Source organism: Podarcis raffonei, chromosome Z (genome assembly GCF_027172205.1).
Source record: "Podarcis raffonei isolate rPodRaf1 chromosome Z, rPodRaf1.pri, whole genome shotgun sequence".
Lineage (NCBI taxonomy): Eukaryota > Metazoa > Chordata > Lepidosauria > Squamata > Lacertidae > Podarcis > Podarcis raffonei.
This window is the reverse complement of record NC_070621.1, coordinates 43,024,134-43,044,159: the sequence shown is the minus strand read 5'-3', so window position 1 is coordinate 43,044,159 and position 20,026 is coordinate 43,024,134. Positions and strand designations below refer to the sequence as shown.

At 41.4% G+C, this 20,026-nt stretch overlaps 2 protein-coding genes across 3 annotated transcripts; both read left to right on the top strand.

Annotated features, from left to right (window-relative positions):
• Positions 1 to 1,875: 1,875 nt before the first annotated feature.
• Positions 1,876 to 18,205, top strand: TMEM185A (transmembrane protein 185A). 2 transcript variants are annotated; one of them, XM_053374403.1, is made up of 7 exons: positions 1,876 to 2,038; positions 7,241 to 7,417; positions 8,077 to 8,284; positions 9,324 to 9,407; positions 10,681 to 10,857; positions 11,517 to 11,640; positions 18,097 to 18,205. In XM_053374403.1, exons 1-7 carry the CDS (start codon positions 2,001 to 2,003, stop codon positions 18,123 to 18,125), a joined length of 837 nt encoding a protein of 278 aa, XP_053230378.1. In that variant the 5' UTR covers positions 1,876 to 2,000; the 3' UTR covers positions 18,126 to 18,205. The 2 variants fall into 2 exon arrangements, with proteins under 2 accessions (XP_053230378.1, XP_053230377.1); XM_053374402.1 differs by lacking the exon at positions 18,097 to 18,205 and adding an exon at positions 11,801 to 13,121.
• LOC128406751 (heat shock transcription factor, Y-linked-like) lies at positions 14,510 to 18,970 on the top strand. Its single transcript, XM_053374401.1, has 2 exons — positions 14,510 to 15,302; positions 18,097 to 18,970. Exons 1-2 carry the CDS (start codon positions 14,739 to 14,741, stop codon positions 18,874 to 18,876), a joined length of 1,344 nt encoding a protein of 447 aa, XP_053230376.1. The 5' UTR covers positions 14,510 to 14,738; the 3' UTR covers positions 18,877 to 18,970.
• Positions 18,971 to 20,026: the final 1,056 nt, after the last annotated feature.

Here is a 20,026-nt window from a genome sequence, read left to right as displayed (position 1 = left end):
TGTGGTCATATAACTAAATAGTTCCACTGATGATTTCACAATACAGTAGCTGAAGGAGTCATTCCCAACGGCATAGTTTTGGGGTCCAATGCAAATTTTGGGGTTTTTTTTTACATTTTTTCATTTCAAAATGAACTTTTCTCCAAAACTTTTTGGTCTTTTCACAGATCCACCATAAATGGAAGAAAGTTCCTTGAGGTCTATGACATTTCCAGCAATGTCCATTCATTTCATTATTCATCTTCTGTATGTCTTTCAAAGTTATATACCATTGAAAGAATATTTTTGTACAGTCATACCTCATGTTACAGCCACTTCGGGTTACGTGTTTTCGGGTTGCAGACTGCGGGAAACCCAGAAGTACTTCTGGATTTCGCCGCTCGCGCATGCGCAGAAGCGCCAAACTGTGCCGGCGCCTGTGCATATGCAACGCTTCAGGATGTGAACGCTGCGGGTTGCGGACATGCCTTCATCACGGATTACGTCCACAACTCGAGGTTTCACTGTACCAGTTTTGTTTTAGAGCTTAACTTGCAGTGAATTTTATTCCTTTATTCATAATTGTTCTCATTGTTCCACTGTAAACTGCTCTTAAAATTTTTGCATCCATTTTGTCATATAATGTTTTGCTTGTTCGGGCTCGGTGTCATATTTGAGTATTAGTTTATAAATTTTACCCAAAAGGTAGACCTCTGTTATGATGGACTCAAATTCTGTCTTTTCACTGATTTAACTGTTTGCCATACAGTCTTTCTTGAATCTGGATATTAGTTGACAGTATGTAAGCAGTTTCATATTTTTTCTCCTCTTTAATACTTCAGCATGTATTTGATCTGTTCTTGAAGATGAACCATATCTTGGTACAATATATAGTCATACATTCTCCTCTCGGCTCTGATAATAATGTTCCAGTGGTGACATTAACAGTGCTGCTAAGGGCATTTTGTGATTTTTGTAGTGCAACTCATGATTTTGTGGTGCAGGCTATGCCCCTGACTATGATGTGTGAATTGATGGTGAGTTTGGGGTAGCTCAACGCATAAAGCGTGAGGATCCATGAGGATCTGTGCTTCAAAATCATGTTTTTGGGCCATGGAGTTGCCAGGAAGCCGTGGATACATGATTTTTGTGGTGCAATCTGTGACCATGGCCATGATATTTGATCTGATGGTGACTTTGGGCTGATCTAGTGCAAAAATCATGAGGATCCATGTTTTTTAACCATGGTTCTGCCTACAGACACGTGGTGTATAGTATCATGGTGTTTTTATTTTGTTTCAATATAAAAATCAAATGAATTCATGAGGATCTGTTTTTGTGGTGCTGCAGGGCGGCTAAGTGTTGGATCCACGTTTTTTATAGTCCAGTCTGTAGGCGTGCCTTCCAGATGCGATTTGACACTGGATTTGTTGGAGTTATTTTTTAAAAAGTGGAGGATCCCTGAGGATCCGTGCAGATCCGCCTTTAACCCAGACCCCCTGTTGAGCATTAATCTCAGAGTCGTGGATTCCGGCATCAAGTTAGGCAAAAAAAATTCCTGCATTGCACGGCGACGGGGTTGGGCGCTGGATTGTGGTCCCTTAACCTATGTTGCGATACCCTCCCCAGTTCCTTAGAAAAAGCTTTTATCCCCTTGCCCTTCCCTGCGCTGCAACCGGGCAAAGCTTCGACGGCGCTTACGGCGCAGGCGCCTGGTCGCCACGCACGCGCACTGCCTTCCGAACTCCTTTAGCCGGCGGAGGTGGGCGGGGCCCAGAGCTTTCGGTGGTGGGCGGGGAAGGAGGGGGAAAAAAGCAGCCTTGGGCGCAAGGGAGAGGAGGGGTAGCTGGGAACAGCCTCCGAGATCCCGCGCGTGCGCGTCCGAGCGGCGACGCAGGCGCAGTGCGGCCCGGCCGCTGTGAGGGGACGGGACAGGGCGGGCGGCTGTCGGGCGGCGGACATTTTTTGGGGGGGTCCCGCGATGCGCCCCCTGTGAGAAGGGCAGCGGAAGGCGGATCGCCATGAACCTGAGGGGCTTGTTTCAGGACTTCAATCCCAGGTGAGGCCGAAAGGGGCCGAGGCGGAGGCCGGTTCTGTGAGGGTTCGGAGGGGCGGCTATTGTTATTCGCGAGAAACCCTATTGTTCTTTTCATGGCTGCTATTCCTTGGCCCGCACCGTCGGAACTCCCTGCCCCTTGAGGTCAAGGAGGCGCCTTCGCTGCGCTTTGTACTCTTTTCGGCCCCTGCTAATCGGGAGGGGGGGTGTTGGGAAGCCCACCCAGGTGCTTAGGAGGAAGCCGAGGCGAATCCTAAACACTTTTTGGCATTTCGGCTTCCGCGTGTTGTGAATTTTTCCTCGATTTTACTGGGGCGGGGGGCGGGGAAGGGAAGAGTGTTGCAAACCGCCTCGAGGGGTGTCTCTCTCTCCTTTTTTAAAACAATCAAGTGGTGCATAAGTCTTACGAAGTAAATAAAATAAAACGGATGGCATTTTAAAAAACAAACCATAAACCAGTGCTTATACCTTATAAAGTAAACAGAAGTGTCTGTGTGTGTGTGTGTGGCATTATTTGTTCATCTGTCTCGTCCCGCTGAAGCTATTGCAGAAGATAAAATACGCAGACGAAATGGAAACCAGAAAATTTTGTCAGATGAGTGAACCCGCTTCTCCCGATGGATTTTAACATAACATCCCCACATACTCTTTGACGTTTTACTTTTTTTTATGTACTGTAAGCCACCCAGAGTGGCTAGGGAAACCCAGCCAGATGGGTGGGGTATTATTATTATTATTATTATTATTATTAATTGCTTTCAAATTCCAAAGCAGGCTGCTTACGTCCCCCCAATTGTTGACATCTGTCTGTCTTCTGACAGTGAAGTCAAACTGTTGGGAGAGTGCCCCCAATAATACAAAGTTAAATCAGATACACAGTTGACCTCCTAAAACCTAGAGCTTTAAACCTTTGAACAAGACCTGCTCTTAGGTCCTTGTGGATTGGTCTAAACCAGTTAGTAGCCTGGTAGATTTTCAGGAACATTGCCTCCACATGGACAAGTTTCCACTTCACAAAGTATGTGGAGATAGATATCTTCCTTTGAATGTGGCAGAGTGCACAGGCTGGAACCACAGGACTATAAATGCTTTTTTCTGCATTTGACATTTGGTGATGCTGGTTACATAGTGAGGGTGAGGTGTCTGAATGGTTTGGCCTGCTAAGGGGCACATTCAGGCAGGCAGGCAGAAGTGCAATCAGCACAAAAATCATGTTTTAGAATCTTTCCACATGACATCTCTTCTTTTAAAATAAAATAAAATTACTAGTTGCTTTATCTTGCCCAGGGGCAATCCAAAGCAACTTAATTTTTTTGTGTGGGGGAGAGAATCTCTCATTAAGCATGAGTGGCATGAGCTGACGGTGTGTGTGTGTGTGTGTGTGTGTGTGTGTGTATACATACACACACTATGCATATACACATTCATAACATTCTCCTAGGAGCACAGGATAGTATTTGGGTGTGTGGCATTGAAAAGTATGCTGCCTTTGCAGCTGGAAGTTCCATGGTCTATTGGCTGGTAGCTGTGGATGCTGCATGGAGCCTAGGGGTGGTAAAAGGTGTTCCTGAACTTGAAGCAAGTATCTGGGGTAGTGGAATGCAGGAGAGAAGTATTTCCCATAGCTAAGCTGCTGGGGAGAAAAGCAATACATTTAGCCCCATTTATGTATGACATACTAACAACTTCGGTTTTATTTAAAAGGGGATTAGATAAATTCATGGAGCTGATAAGGCTTTCAGTGGCTGCTAGTATGCTTACCTACCATTGAATACCAGTTACTAGGGGACAGCAGGTGAAAAGACATACTCCTCTCACATCTTGTTTGTGGGCTTCCCATAGGCGTTTGGTTGACTACCATGGAAAACAGGATGCTTGACTATATGGGCTTCTGGTTTGATCAGCAGGGCTCATGTGCTTGCATTCCTAAGGAGAGTTCCTTTTAAGCATGGATGCAGTGACATGAAGGAGAATCTCCTTAGGTTAAAACCAATGGTAGCTTTATTAGAGTGGGTAACTTGTTGTGTAAGGTGCAGCACATGTCTTTTGCCAGTCTCTCTGCCAGCTTCAGACCCCTGAAAAACGGTACTTTAGGGTTAGGAAACTCCCTGGAAGAGCATGGAATATTGCACAGCAGACCGTAGTAGTTATAGGGGGATCAGTGAAAATTGAGTGACCTGCATGATTGGAAGAGCTTTCCACTTCTAGTACAAAGCCATCAGTGTCCATATTTTTAGGTATTTATAACTCACACTTGCATCTTCCTTCTAGAAGCTTACATAGGAAGATGCAAGTGTGAGTTATAAATACCTAAAAATATGGACACCACATGAAGTTGGGAGATTGCAGCCATCCTGGAATCATTGTGGCTGAAGGGAGACTTGAGACCCAGCCCAGCTTGATTCAAGGCCATGCTGTCAGCTACACTGGCCTTGTAAATAAGGTGAGTACAGGCAACCCTCCATTTACATGGAGATTACTTCTGAGGCACAGTGAAATCACGTAAATTTTAAGCACCATTGGAAAAGCCTGCAAACACGTCGCCCTGTCTAGCCCCTTTTTGTGATACTTTTTTTGGGTCACTTGGGTTCAGTGCGATGCACAGTTGTGCACGTACTGAACATATGTAAATTGAGGGGCGGGTTGCCTGTAATAAAAATTACTAGTCTGCGGGCAGAAAAGAAACCAGGGGTCCATCCTTCCTTCAACATCTGCATTTCTGTAGTAGGTGCAGAGCAGGTGGCATCCCACTTCTGGCAGCCTGCTTGGTTTCTGTGTTGAAGACAGCAGATGAATGAAGAGCTCCATCCCTCTTTTGTCAGTCTGCTTATTCACCTGCATGGAATTCATTATTTATGTCATAGCTGCCAGGCTGTGGTTTAAATACAAAGTTCGGTTGTAGAGTAGGTGTGGTTACGGCATTTTAGTGATTTTTGTTAATATAGTCCAGTTCAAAGTGGTAATCTTTACAACAGCCCTGTAAGGCAAGCCAGCATTCAGGTTCTCCAATATTGTAGTTATGGGCTGACAGAGAGTGATTTGACTAAAACAACTTAAAGAGGTGAGATTTGATACAGGGACTTTTTGAAACATGCTGCACTGGTTTCAGTCAAAGGTCTTTCTAATGCAGCATCCTGTTTCCATTAGTGGCTAGCCAGATGCTTCCAGGATGACCACAGACTTGCTTGAAAGGAAGAACCCTGCCTTGTTTGTCTCGTGACAACTAGCGTTCAAAGGTTTTCTATCTCTGGATCCCGAGGTTCTTATTATGACTAAGTTGCTAGTAGAGCTTTATGTCACTTAGCTTGTACATCACACCCTATCTATTACTTCTTTGGAGCAACAAATGAAAACTGGGACATATAAATTATGGAAGGCATAAATCTTATAAAGAGAAAACCAGAAAAGTGTTTTTTGGGTTTTTAAAAAACATTGAATAGAATTAGTGCCAGGAAAGTATGAATATTGTGGGGAAACAGCTGGGTTTTAAAAACATATTGCTTTTTACAAGGTAAAATGGAATTAATCTATTGTGAATTGAATTTTATGACTCATCATTACTTGCCTAACTCCTTGGGATGGAGTAGGGAAAAAGCAAATACATACCCTGTTATCAGGTTAAAGGTAAAGGGACCCCGGACCGTTAGGTCCAGTCACGGACGACTGGGGTTGCAGCACTCATCTTGCTTTACTAGCCGAGGGAGCCGGCGTACAGTTTCCAGGTCATGTGGCCAGCACATTCTCTTATAAAAGAATTCTCTTAAAACGTTCTCTTATAAGATAATTGAGTCTGGCCCAATTGGTTCTACAGCTCTATGGCAAGTGGTTTTGTTGTAGCAAAAGTGTTTTGATAGATCAGCTAATTTGTTGAGTTTTAAGAGCATGCCTGGAACTTTAAAAAGTAATGCAGGAAGCTTCCCAAGGCATATATACCTGGTGTGTAGTGCCAGATAGCTGAGCTATGTTCTTGGAATAGAAATAGCTCCTTAGCATATTAGTACAGTCTTACCAATGTATAATATATGGGTCTTTTGGAAGATTTTGGTGCTCATGTGATAGGACCTAGGTGTGCAGGTAGATTGAGTCAGAGTGCATTTGGATCTTTATTTGTTCAGTGCTTTAGATGTATATTGAATTTATAAAGATACCTAGGACAGCAACATACATACCCTAAAAATGTAAATTCCCTGATGTTAATGTGTTTGTTACTAGAAGACTGGACTACTGCAATGTTCTGTATGTGGGGCTTCCTTCACGCTTGATCCGGAAGCTGCAGTTAGTGCAGAACGCTGCAGCATGATTGCTGACTGGAGCGAGGCGTTATCAACATATAACACCTGTGCTTACAGATCTACACTGCTTGCTGATGTGCTACTGGCCAAGTTCAAGGTGTTACTATTAGTATAAAGCCCTTAACAACCTGGGACCAGTTAACCTACAAGATCGTCTTACCCTACATGTGCCTACTTGACGGCTTGGATTGGTGGAAATGGCACTACTACAGGTGCCATATCATACCCATTCCTCATTTCTAAGATCTCAGTTGTTTAGTGTGGCAGTACCTGCACTTTGGAACTCCCTGCCTATTGAGATGAAGAAAGCTCCTTCAATGTGCCCTTTCTGGTGCCTGCTAAAAACATTCCTATTTAGACAAGCCTACCCAGATGTGGGACGCAGGTGGCGCTGTGGGTTAAACCACTGAGCCTAGGGCTTGCCGATCAGAAGGTCGTCGGTTCAAATCCCCGTTGAGCTCCCGTTGCTCGGTCCCAGCTCCTGCCAACCTAGCAGTTCGAAAGCACTGCAAAGTGCAAGTAGATAAATAGGTACTGCTCCGGCGGGAAGGTAAACGGCGTTTCTGTGCTCTGCTCTGGTTTGCCAGAAGTGGCTTAGTCATGCTGGCCACATGACCCGGAAGCTGTACGCCGGCTCCCTCAGCCAATAAAGCGAGATAAGCGCCACAACCCCAGAGTTGGTCATGACTGGACCTAATGGTCACGGGTCCCTTTACCTTTATCTTTACCCAGATGCTTGGAAAGTTGAGGTAATATTAATCTGTTTTAGTATTTTAAGTTTTGCATGTTTTAAAGTAGGGTTGTAAACTCTTTTTGGTTCTACTGTTTTATCTTTTGTAAACTGCTTAGATTTTTTTACATTCTAGTGTGTATAAATAAATCATTCTCTCTCTTTTTTAACGCCGCCCCCCAGCAAATTTCTTATCTATGCCTGCCTGCTGCTCTTCTCAGTTTTGCTTTCTCTTCGTTTGGATGACAAGATTCAGTGGAGCTACTGGGCAGTGTTTGCTCCAATATGGCTGTGGAAGTTGATGGTAATTGTGGGCGCCTCAGTAGGAACTGGAGTATGGGCACGAAACCCACAGTATCGGTAAGAGTAATATACTTTTTATGTATTTAAATAATCTGTAGGTTAATTCATGTAAAATTTGTGGTACAGTGGTACCTCAGGTTAAGTACTTAATTCGTTCCGGAGGTCCGTACTTAACCTGAAACTGTTCTTAACCTGAAGCACCACTTTAGCTAATGGGGCCTCCCGCTGCTGCCACGCCGCCGGAGCCCGATTTCTGTTCTCATCCTGAAGCAAAGTTCTTAACCTGAAGCACTATTTCTGGGTTAGCAGAATGTGTAACATGAAGCGTATGTAACCTGAGGTACCACTGTATAACCACTGAGAGTGCTTGTGTGGGCCCTGTTGCTACACAATCTTAGTTCCCTCGCAGTACTGCTTTTCAGATGGGGATAGGAGCATGGTAGTTTAGTAGATGACCTTAACCAAAAAATCAAGTCCTCTATGCAGTTAGTGCCACTTTGGAAGATGGCATGTTAGCAATTATCCTGTGGTTACTTATCTATGTACATCCCATGAACACAACAGGTGACCTTTCCCCCTAAGGGTATAGCATCTTTGCAGAAAGTATAAGTAATATGTAGAGAGCAGGCTAAGGCAAATCCCCGTGAATATGTGGACAAAGTTGTATTGTTCATCTAACATAATACTGTATATATATTTTTTCTGCCCCCCTTTAGTGCAGAAGGAGAAACATGTGTGGAGTTCAAAGCCATGTTAATTGCAGTTGGCATCCACTTGTTACTGCTGATGTTTGAAGTGCTAGTCTGTGATGGGATTGAGAGAGGAACCCGCTTCTGGCTTCTAGTCTTTATGCCGTTGTTCTTTGTGTCTCCGGTATCCGTTGCAGCTTGTGTTTGGGGCTTTCGGCATGACAGATCTCTGGAGGTGAGACTGCTGGATGAGTGGGTTAGTGCTGTGGTGGGGGTTGAGGGCTCTAATTTATAATTGAAGTTTATAAACTGAAAATTTCTGTTTCTATCTCAGTTTTCTTTTGAATCATGTTGCAAATAAATTTTTAGTAGATGTATATATTATATCATATTATATTGCTTAGCATGGAAAAGTAATTGTGCTGGCTCCTAGAGAGTTGATCAGGGTGGCTTTCCAACTTCAGGCCTGCTGCCCTGAGCTATACCATACTTTGGCTGGGTGTTACATCCAAATTCAGTCATATGGTTTATCTGCCCCAGACAGGTTTTCTATGGAAAACCACAGAACACACTTTTAGTTTCAGCATGCCCTGGCCCCAATGAGCCAAATTTGACAGGTAGGCAGGACATGATGTATGATGTCAGGTGCAGGGTGGGCATGGCTTCCCAAAAATGGCATCATGAGCCAAATGGGGAAGTGAGAGCTGGACCATAAAGAAGGCAGATCGCCAAAGAATAGATGCTTTTGAATTATGGTGCTGGAGGAGACAGATCATGAAGCTGAGGCTCCAATACTTTGGCCACCTCATGAGAAGAGAAGACTCCCTGGAAAAGACCCTGATGTTGGGAAAGATTGAGGGCACAAGGAGAAGGGGACGGCAGAGGACAAGATGGTTGGACAGTGTTCTCGAAGCCACAAACATGAGTCTGACCAAACTGCGGGAGGCAGTGGAGGACAGAAGTGCCTGGCGTGCTCTGGCCCATGGGGTCACGAAGAGTCGGACACGACTAAACGACTAAACAACAACAACACTGGGCCAGATTTGGCCCCTAGGCTAGAATGCCTGAAGGGCCTTATTAACTTCCTGTTTATGTTTCAGTTGTGGTGGCACACTCATAATATATTATCGAATTTGCCTTCAAGGAGCAAAATGTTTAGCTCAAAAATTATGTACAGATGCTGTGTTGAGTGTATTTTGACTGTGGTAGCATTCTAGGGGGGTGGGGATAAAACCCTATTTGATTCTGACATGCCTGCTTTTATTGTTTCCTAGCTGGAAATCCTGTGTTCTGTCAATATTCTCCAGTTCATATTCATTGCACTCCGACTGGATGAAATTATCAAGTGGCCATGGCTTGTACGTAAACTGTGCTCATTTTTAATGCTATTTTCAAAGCTTTAAGGTTTTATGCAAATGCTAAGTGTGATGGCTATCTCAGGAAAATGGGTTTTTTAATTATGGCATACACGGAAACCTGAGCAATAATCCACGAAGCAAATTGACCACTTGTTTTAACAAACCTTAAGATGCATCGTAAATAGTAGGTGAGCCTTCTGTATTTATTGTTTCTTCAATTTACAAGCCACACTTTTATTAACAGGGTGACATACAACTAAAAAACAAGTACGGCAAAATCATAATGGAAAGCACATAAGCTGTAGCAAAACCCTCAAAAATATCACTAAAATCATAAAGCAACCTTAAAACTTGTGATAAAAACATAATGGAATACCATGGCAATTTTTTTTAAAAATTGCCTGCTTTCTAAAATCCATAAGTAAGTCCCAGGCATTCTATATCTAAGGTATGGTGGATGAGAAAGCTCTCTTTGTGGTCACCATGTACTTATTCAGGTGGTGGTGGGAATTCAGAGGGCCTCGGATGAATAACAAAGAGTTTGGAAGACGCTTCATGCAGAGAAGATGAAGAAAGACGTGAGCAGAATAAACAGTAAATAAACAGTATACAGAATAACAGAATAAACAGTAAACAGCTGCCGTGACGTCCATAAGACGTTATAAGGGTTTCTGTGCTGCAAGGACAAGCTATAAAGGTCTCCTTTTCAGATGTGTGTCTGATATGGTCTTCAGAATGTAAGGTGCAAATTACATTGAAAGACATTGAGCACATTAGTGGTGGTTTTATCTTAGTCTCCTGCTTCATAATGCGTCTTCCATATGAAGACAATATTGACACTGTAAGCTCTGTGAAACCAGTCCCCCCCCCCCCGGACTGATATCTCCATTATATTATACCCCTCACCCTACACCACTTTCTAGTATATGGGTACATGAAGAAACTCCTCTCTAAGTTTTAGACTTCAAGTGAAGCAAAGTTCATCTTTTAAAATAAATCTTGTTTAAGTATTGTACTAAGGCAAAACTTCTTAAAGCTGTGGTGGGGAGGAGATAGATTTATAGTTCCAAGTACTGTGTGTTCTTTGAGGTAGGTTCATCTGATTGCATGACTGTTGTTAAAGGTAAAGAGTCTCTGTTTGGTTTTAAAGGAGCTGCACTGAAAGGATTTTCAAACATAATGACAAATTTCAGAACTGGTACTGCCTTCATAGGAAAACTGGGCAGCTTTTCTGACTGATAAGTGAAAGCATTCTCTCCCTACTTATTTGCAGGTTGTCTGTGTCCCTCTGTGGATCCTGATGTCCTTTCTGTGTTTGGTTGTGCTCTATTACATTGTCTGGTCAGTCCTATTCTTACGCTCAATGGATGTGATTGCTGAGCAAAGAAGAACTCACATAACAATGGCCATCAGCTGGATGACAATCGTAGTTCCATTACTCACCTTTGAAGTAGGCAAAAAACTATTTACCTTGTAAGGTTGGAATATTGTCTGGGAGATCATTCACAGTTCTTTTAATAGTGTGCCTTTTTAGAGAGGCAGTCACAGTTGCAAATGGAGCTGCTGTTGTGAATAAGATTTTCACATCAAAATGGGGAGTGTGTCTTAGTGTTGGGAGGGCATAACAATGAGTATTGAGTGCCTGATTTCTAGAGCGGTGTTGATAGTTGTGTGAGAGGATTATGAATTCTGTGATCTCTGTAAATTGTACATACTAAGCACATTTGTGCATAGGCATCTTGCATAGCTTCTTTCACTTCTACTTGCAAAGAGTTATTTTGCAACTAGTTTCTAGTACTTGCGACTACAAATACATTTTCAAAACTATATTTGTAGTTGCAAGTGCTAGAAACTACTGAGGCTGTCAGTATTCTCCACCCAGTACCAAACTGTGTCAAATATGCAGTCATGACTGAAAAAGGCCTTCTTGAAAACAGACACATGGCTGTCTGAAAAGATTGCTAGCCCTATGAGACCTGTGAATGTAAGATAATGTCTAGAATTGGGTTCCTACTAGGTTTGGAAAAATTTCACATTAAAATAATCTAGTGTTCCTAAGGAAGGGGATGTATTAAGCTTGAAACTGAAACTCTCTAATTGTCTTTCTAGATCCTGCTTGTGCACAGATTGGATGGACACAATACATTCTCATATATACCCATATTTGTTCCTCTCTGGCTCTCACTGATAACTTTAATGGCAACAACATTTGGACAGAAAGGAGGCAATCATTGTAAGTATTCTGCAGAGAAGCCTTCTCCTTATTCTTCTCATATTGAAATAACATCCTTTCATTTTTACGTGCAGCAGAAAGAGGTCTGTTTGTTTTGCTTCTTGGTTTTTGGTCAATTTCATTTTAGACTGAAGGTCTCAATAATCCTTTGTTTGTACAGGGTGGTTTGGAATCCGCAAAGACTTCTGTCAGTTTCTACTTGAAATTTTCCCATTCCTAAGAGAGTACGGCAATATTTCTTACGATCTGCATCATGAAGATAATGAAGAAGCAGAAGAAACCCCTGTCCCAGAACCTCCGAAAATAGCTCCAATGTTTCGGAAGAAGACTGGAGTGGTCATTACTCAGAGTCCTGGGAAATACGTTATACCGCCTCCCAAATTAAACATTGATATGCCAGATTAAAAGTGAACTCGGTCATGTAGCACATAGCTAGGACTGACTACTCCCTGTTAAATCATAACTGGGAATCAGTGGCCAACTTTTATGTCATGCCTTCCTTTTTGTTTATGGATAGCAGTGTCTGCTTTAATGGCTTGTAATGTAGATAATGTAGATTTGTTTTAATATAATTAGAGAGTTTCAGTGTATTTGCATATGAAATACCACGCCAGTAAAACAAATGAGAATGCAATAGCTGGGATAAGGTTCACAAATGGAAAGCATTTTATCAGGTCTCATGTTTATGGCATATACTCTTGGTTTGGCCGTGAGCATTGAACCATCATTGTAGAGTCTGTTAGCTACGGAGTCCAAGTTTTTACACAGTACAATTAAGAATTTAATATAACTATCCTACCTAATGAGCATCAAACCTGCCTAGTTACAGATGGGCAAGGCATGTTGAAATCAGTGGCCTTTGCACACATGTAACTTGTGGGCTGGATTGTACCCACAGTGTTTTAGAGAAGTGGAAAATGTGGCTTTATTTGTTAATCTTCCTGCTTTGTTTTAATTAAAGCTTGCCTGTATAGTATTTATGTGAATTTTGGCAATGTAATATATTTTAAAACTGTACAGTATAAATATGTAAAAGTATTTTTTTAAAGGGCTGTGTGAAATGCATAATCTATTGTGAGTGACATATTTTGTGTCAATCTGTACACTCAACTTCCATTTATGTTAATATACCATAGTCAGGGAGTTTTAATAATAATAATAATTATTATTATAGTCACACGGTGGTATATCAGCATGCTCCTTAGCCTCTTAATTTCACTATTAAACCATGAACACTGTGCTTCAAGCATGTTCTCAGGTAGGACTTCTAGGTTCTTCCACTGTTAATGGATCAAATTACCTTGATAAAGATATGTAAATTATTGTGTAAATAACCACAATCTTTGTACTGTAGAGGAAAAGGGAAAGTACTAGCTTTTTGAAAAGTTGCTTTTCCACTTTTGTTAAAATGTAATTGTTCGTTAATCTTATTTCTCAGTCTCCAAATTTTTGGCTGGTCAATAAAGTATCCTGTATTGCTTGCTTAGCTCTCTATTTTCTACAAAGCATATAATAACTCTATAGTTTCATAGACATACTTCCAAACTCCCTGATTTGTTTAGGAACCAGGGTTGGGATGTGCCCATGATGAAGTACCATATTCTGTTTGGTAAAATTCCTGATCTTTAATGGAAGAAAAATACATGACATAGGATTCATTTATAAGCCATTTCGTGATGACATGGGCATTCTCTAGATTTACCATTTAGGTTCTAAATGACAACAATAGTAAAAATCAACTTAAGTCCTATTGTGCTCGGTTCAAAAACTGAGCAGAAAGCAAAAACTTAGTGGTTCTGTTCTGTGAACACTTGCAGAAGACTTCTAGCAGGGCAGTGCCACAATTTTTCAAGGGGGCATTAGAATATTCAGATTATAATATCAAAAACATAATGGATAAAGACACAGCCATGTGATGAACACTAGCAGATCTTTAAAAGAGCTTTGTGAAAGACTCTTGACTACATGGAAGAGTTTCCTTGCATTTAGGGTCACTTTTTCATGCTCCATTCTTCAGCTAGGTTGGAAACAGCCATTCCATGTATGGAAGTACACTTTTTAACCCAAGCCATTTTTCTGTTATTGTACAACAAAGTTGCTTGAAATTTGGCATAAAACTTCCTTTGTCTGAAAAAGGAACGGTTTATTTACAATGATAGAAAATTCAGTGCAGGCAGGGCTTGTACTGGAATAGCAAATGAGAAGTTGCTTCCTTCTTATTCACAAGCTTGCCTGGAACAGATTTTCTCTTCACCAGGTGACAAATTTTAAGCACATGTAACCACATTTGCATATTTCTCATAAAGCTATGTATTTAACCAAGGTTCAGTATGCATCTAGTGTTTAACTTTAGTGTATGTATTAGGCAAATAGTATTAGCTGAAGGGAGTGGAGACTTGAAGTAGTGTTTGGCACTCTACACCTAAATTGTTAATGAACTTTTGCTTGTAAATGAGGATGTACAATTACGCTACACAGAACAACAAGGTGGATCTAGCAAGTCAAACATGCTTCCTTTTCTGTAAGAGCAGGAAGGGTGGGTTCTTGGCTTTCTGTTCCTTACTATAAAATTACAGATTGAAATAGCCTAGAATAACTCCAGTTTCTGGGGTTATTATACCCCAATTTTGTTCTGAACTGTGTTACATGCAGTGGTGGTATTGACACAATTCACTTTTCTTAAGAGAGTGTGCCGTGGGGTTTTTTGTATAGCATTCATGCAACACCTCGAGTAAAACCACCTTTAAGTGCAGGAAATTACACAAACAAATTTTCTTTTTTAAAAAATGGAAGTATGAACTTGCTTGTGCCCTCACTCTTGGAATTAAAGTCCAGTGGGTATGTGATGCTTTTATGGTGCATATTTTAAGGCAAATATTTGATAGGCTTTGTCCTAATTTTCCTTGTTCAGTGAAGATGCATAAATACTGTTCAGTCATTATGAAATCGTTCGCTAGGAAACCAGAGTTCATTTTGTGATGTCACACCTGCACAAGATAGGTCTCATTGTGATGTTCTAGAACTCCCTATTGAAGCTCCCTACAAGCTAGCATCATTTTTAATAGGCCTGCTGCTGCCTTATCAGCATGGTTTGACTAATGGCTACAACTGAAAAAAATTACCAGACTGAGAAGAGAGAAATAGACATGGACCTTCCTGCTGCACAGACTCAACACTTTTCAGCTGAAGATGAAATAGTTCATTCTGCAATCTCAATTTCATCTACTCCGTTGCATGATAAAACTGCAGCTGGTGACACAGTCTTGAGGTCTATGATAGAAGAAAATGCTTTTCAGGCTTTGAATGATGGACCCTGGGCAAAAAGACCACGGCTTACTCTCTGTGATGATGGTTCTCTTGAAGACAATGATTTCCTATCCCTCACTTTCCCAAAGAAACTCTGGAAAATTGTTGAAAGTGATCAGTTTAAGTCACTGTGGTGGGATGACGATGGGAATTGTGTTGTGATAGATGAAGAACTTTTTAAAAAGGAGGTTCTAGAAAGGAAAGGACCATTGCGCATTTTTGAAACTGACTGTATGAAAAGCTTCATTCGTCAGCTCAATCTCTATGGCTTTAGCAAGATGAGACAGAATTTTCAAAGGTCTGCCTCCCTTGTTGAATTTTTAGCAGAAGAAAAAGCTGCTTATGCATTTAGCAAGGTAAGACCACGGTGTGGTTTTTAAAAGATAGACATTGCTCTAAGTTCACAGGTTGCTTACTGTGCAAGATCAGTCATTCTCCAGAAAAGGGGAAAAAGCAACACAGAATGGAAACGGGTACTTAAGAGAATGAGGAAATTAGTGGATATTGAGCTTCTTCAAGGCCAGGACACAATTGAGTGGACACAACTGAGACAATGTATATAGTGTTAGTAATTAGATTAATCCAGAAAGTCGCTAATGTTTCCCCATTCCCCAAATACAACATCATAATTCCTACTTCAAAGCTTTACCTCCTTTTCTTTTTAAGCCGCTAAACATATTTGAAAAGGAGGGGTTAATTTGTCATGTGAAATAGATAAATTCATTCAACATGGGACTTACAAATCCACTGAAACCTAAGATAATCAGCTAAAAAGCATCCTCACTATATGCCACTCACAATGAATACAGTTCATTCTGTATCTGCTCTTAATTCTCACAAGCCCTCTTCAAGGCATCTGAGTCATGCTCTGCCAGGCCGCTCATGATTCATTATGGCAGCTTCTCAAAAGCTGACTCCAACTTTTGCTGTGACAAGAGGCTTTTCTGGATAAGTTGGAAAAGTGTACAGTACTTCATATTGTACTTTGCAATTAGGGACTGCAACTTGCACAGAAAAAAAATGGCTGGCTGGCTATTATACATTGCAGTTAGTGTAAGAGCACAACTCTATTTGGTTAGAGCATGGTGCTGATAATAAAAAGGTCATGGGTTTGATCCCCGAACAGGTCACCTGCTTATTCTTGCATTGCATCTATAATTCTATGATGCCTTTGCAATCCTTAATGTTATATTTCTTAAAGATAGTTTACTTCCCTGAATCTTTGCACTACCTCATTTAAAGATTACTAGGCCATTATTTTCGTTTTTGAAGTCAAATTTGGATGTAGCCAGCCGAGTACCCCTGTAGATGTGAACACTGAGGCACATTAAATATAAACAAAATGAAAGCTAGTTCTGTAAAGGCTCTTGTGATGGGAAGGCATGTTCAAAATCTTAAAATACATAGAATTCCATGAAGAGATGAATGTTGATTACTAAATCAACTAAGCAAAATAATTGAAAGGCCTGGATAAAGGGGGAGGGAAACTTATGTGGTACAATATCCAGAAGAGCTATTCACGCAAATGGAAATTGCTCAGGAATGTCATCGTAAGGTTAGTGCCTGTTCAGTGTGAATACTAAATATAGCAGCAAAACACATTCTGTGTGAGCTTAATGCTGTGCACAGACTGCAGAAAACAGCAAATTATTTAGATTGGATAAATGGAAGTTATATCAATGCATTTCAGATCTACATTCTGTCTCTTAAAAGTTAAACACTCCTAAACCATTTATTACAGCATGAAAGATTTACAACAGAATCCTATGGGTGTCTGTTGAGACTTACCCCCCGTTAAATGTGCATAGGATGCAGTTTGTGTACATATCTCTCACTGAAACCAACGGGATATAGAAGCATTTAAATTTTCCTGGACTATGCCCATTGAGTTAAAGAAGGGGGAATAATAATAAATATAAATATGGCATTTATTCAAATTGACAACCAAGCATCCTGAACCTTTCATGACTGGAGAAAGACACTTTTTACCAGTAACTGCCAATCCTTGTTTCAGGAATGTTCTAGGCACTTCATCTTCAGATAAATTATGATGCTAAAGGTGTCCCTATATGGGCAAACAAAAACCATCTAGTTTTGCAACTGTTTCCCCAAACAGATAAAAAGTTCTTAGTGCAGAAGGCATGTGGGATACGTGACTTGGGGTTTTCTATTAAGCTTCTGTCTAGTATAAAGACTCCAATTTAGTTGCAAACAAACAAAATGGTTTATTTGCTACAGCAACCAACTAATATGTGCACTTGTTCAAGAATTCTATGAAGTGGTGGCTGGTGCTCATTGGAATGTGGTAGGGTGGGAAGCAGGGAGACTAACGGTAAGTGGAGTCAGAGCCAACTATTCCTAGTTTTGTTCCCATCTTCCTCCCTGCTGAGTTCTGCAAGGACAACATTGACACTAAGAAGGAGAAAACTGACAGGCAGTGCTACTCCCTGGGCTGGTGGGGGAGGACAGAGGACAGAGTAGAGTTAGTAGGGCCATGCCTATTACCCCTAATGGGGAAACAAGCCACAGATTCACTATGACACTAATCCCTTGCATCCTAGCATCCTACTTTGGGGGCAGGACCCTAATCTGAAAAACCTATTAAAAAATTAAAAAATTGTCCAAGAGCACCCTAGAGACCAACTATGTTTTTCTGGGTATAAGCTTAAGGTGCTACTGGACATTTTTTTATATATATTTCGACTGCGTCAGACTAACCTGAATCTGAAAAACCTATATTCTGGATTTAAAGTCTAGATTCTTCAGAATAATACATCCACTCCCTTTGTAGTTTCTGAGCTCCTAGTACATTTAACAAAATCTGTACTCAAGTTTTGAAAATATATCACTTAGCTACTGTTTCCTTTTATTAAGCCTCCCAAAGGCATTATGCTGACAACATGTGCGCCACCAAATTCCTTCCTCCTGCTTTGTAGCAAACTCTATGCCAGTTTCCACCAACTCAGTTCATAATTATAAGATTACAGAACTGAATCAATAGAGATGTAGGATGTAAAATCCCACAATTCAGACCCATTGTGTGAAAATTGAAACATACGCAATGGAGACTGTCATTTTGCATTGCTTCGCTGTTGCATTTCTCTTTGAAACCTTATGTTAACTCCATCCCTTCCTCTGTTTTTATTCTAGTTACAGTTCTACCACAACCCAAATTTTAAGAGAGGCTGTCCTCACCTTCTTGCAAGGTGCAAGAGAAGAGTTGGGATCAAAAACACACCACCCATTGCTTTCTCCTTAGATGAGGACTTCAGTGAAAGCTGCTTGAAGAGCAGGTCAAGAAGCCCAGAAGGTCAAACTACTCTGGGTCCTGCTACTAGGGAAAGTAACTTCCTTGCAGCTTCCCCAAAGGACAAAATGCACAAAGCTGGACTCCGAAAACCTACTATGCCGAAGGGCCTTGCTGGAGCAGCAGCCCGGCTGAGAAGTGGATACGCTGCTTCCCCTCCAACCCCTTTGAGGTCCTCTGACCAGGCAGCCCCGGAGGACAATGACAACAAAGTGAACCAGCTAGCTCCTTTCCATTTGCCCCAGCACACCAATCATGCTCGAGTCAACACACATGAGATTGACTCGACCACCACCACATCTGCTACCTCTTTGTATCATGTCATACCTCCTGTACCCAACAGCCCCTTTGCACCGGTGATGGGGTTGCCAGCCTTTCCAACCATGTACCCAGACTTATCAGCCATGCAGGCTCATTGGGCCAGTTTACTCCCGTTCTGTAACCCATGGTTTTCCATGCCCATGATAGCAGCGGCTTCTGCCATTTCCATGTCAAGATCTTCCCATCATCATCGAACTCCTTCATACCACCATTGCCCTAATTGCAACTGTGCTTCAAATGCTACTTCTGCTTCCAAAGGAGTTGGACCCAAAGCGGCAGACTACAGTGGTTACCATCGATGAAACAGAGGGCAGACTGGAAAACCCCCACCCCTTTTTAAAATAGAGAAAATCAGAATGACGTGGACTGAAGAATAAAACCTCTTTCTTTCCTTTCCTCCTGTCTTGTCTACCTAGGTTAACTGTTTGTATTTCATCATAGAGGGATTAGGAGTAACTTGCTTCCTACAATGGTCTAGTTGTGTGAAGTGTAGACTTTAAAAGGGGAATGGTAGGATAATAGTAAATTTTATTTGGGTTGCCAGCTTTCTGCTGTTCCTGCAGATGAAAATTGTAATTGCACACTTACTTGGGAGTTTTCTCTGTCATCCAATGGGAGTATTTTGAAGCAAGTGGATTGCCACCAGAAGGAATGCATTAGCTGAACTATACAGTCCAAGCAAAATAGGAACACCTCATGCTTTATGATGGCATGAGAAAACACGTGGCCAAGATGGTTTTGAAAACTAGTTTGAAGTTCTAAAAATGAGTGAGTAGCACTATAACCTAAGAAGGAATGGCTTTGCCAGGTATACTTAACATACACTCTTATTTCGGGAGAGGGCAGATTTTGATGGAGAAACTTGAATTATCTCTCATTCAATACTGTCCTTTGTAAACCTTTCACATGTTTTGTTTGATATGCAATCAAAAACAAAAAAGGATAAGTTTGCAATAAGCATCTTCTACACCAAAATAAAGTACACTGAGAGTTCAGCAGAGTCAACGATAACTGCTACAAAAGCAGCAGAGCAGAAGAACAGGCGTTGGCCTCATTGACATGTATTAAATAATAACGATATTAAATAATAATAAATAATTAAATAATTAAATAATGAATTAAATAATACGATACGAGGGGTGGGGTGGGGGAGAAGTGTGTTAGTTCTAGTTAACAGTCCAAAGGCGTGGTCTGGTGTGTATTAAAATAGCTGCTATGTGAGCATGTTATATGTGGGGTGGCCTCTGAAGATGGTTTGGAAGCTTCAACTGGTGCAGAATTCAGCCACCAGGTTACTCACCAGGACAAGACAGTTTGAGCATGTAACGCCAATCCTGGCCTGACTGCACCGGCTGCCAATTAGTTTCCTGGCCCAATTCAAAGTGCTGGTTTTGACCTACAAAGCCCTCAATGCAATGGCTCAGGACCACAATAATCAAGGACCGCCTCTTT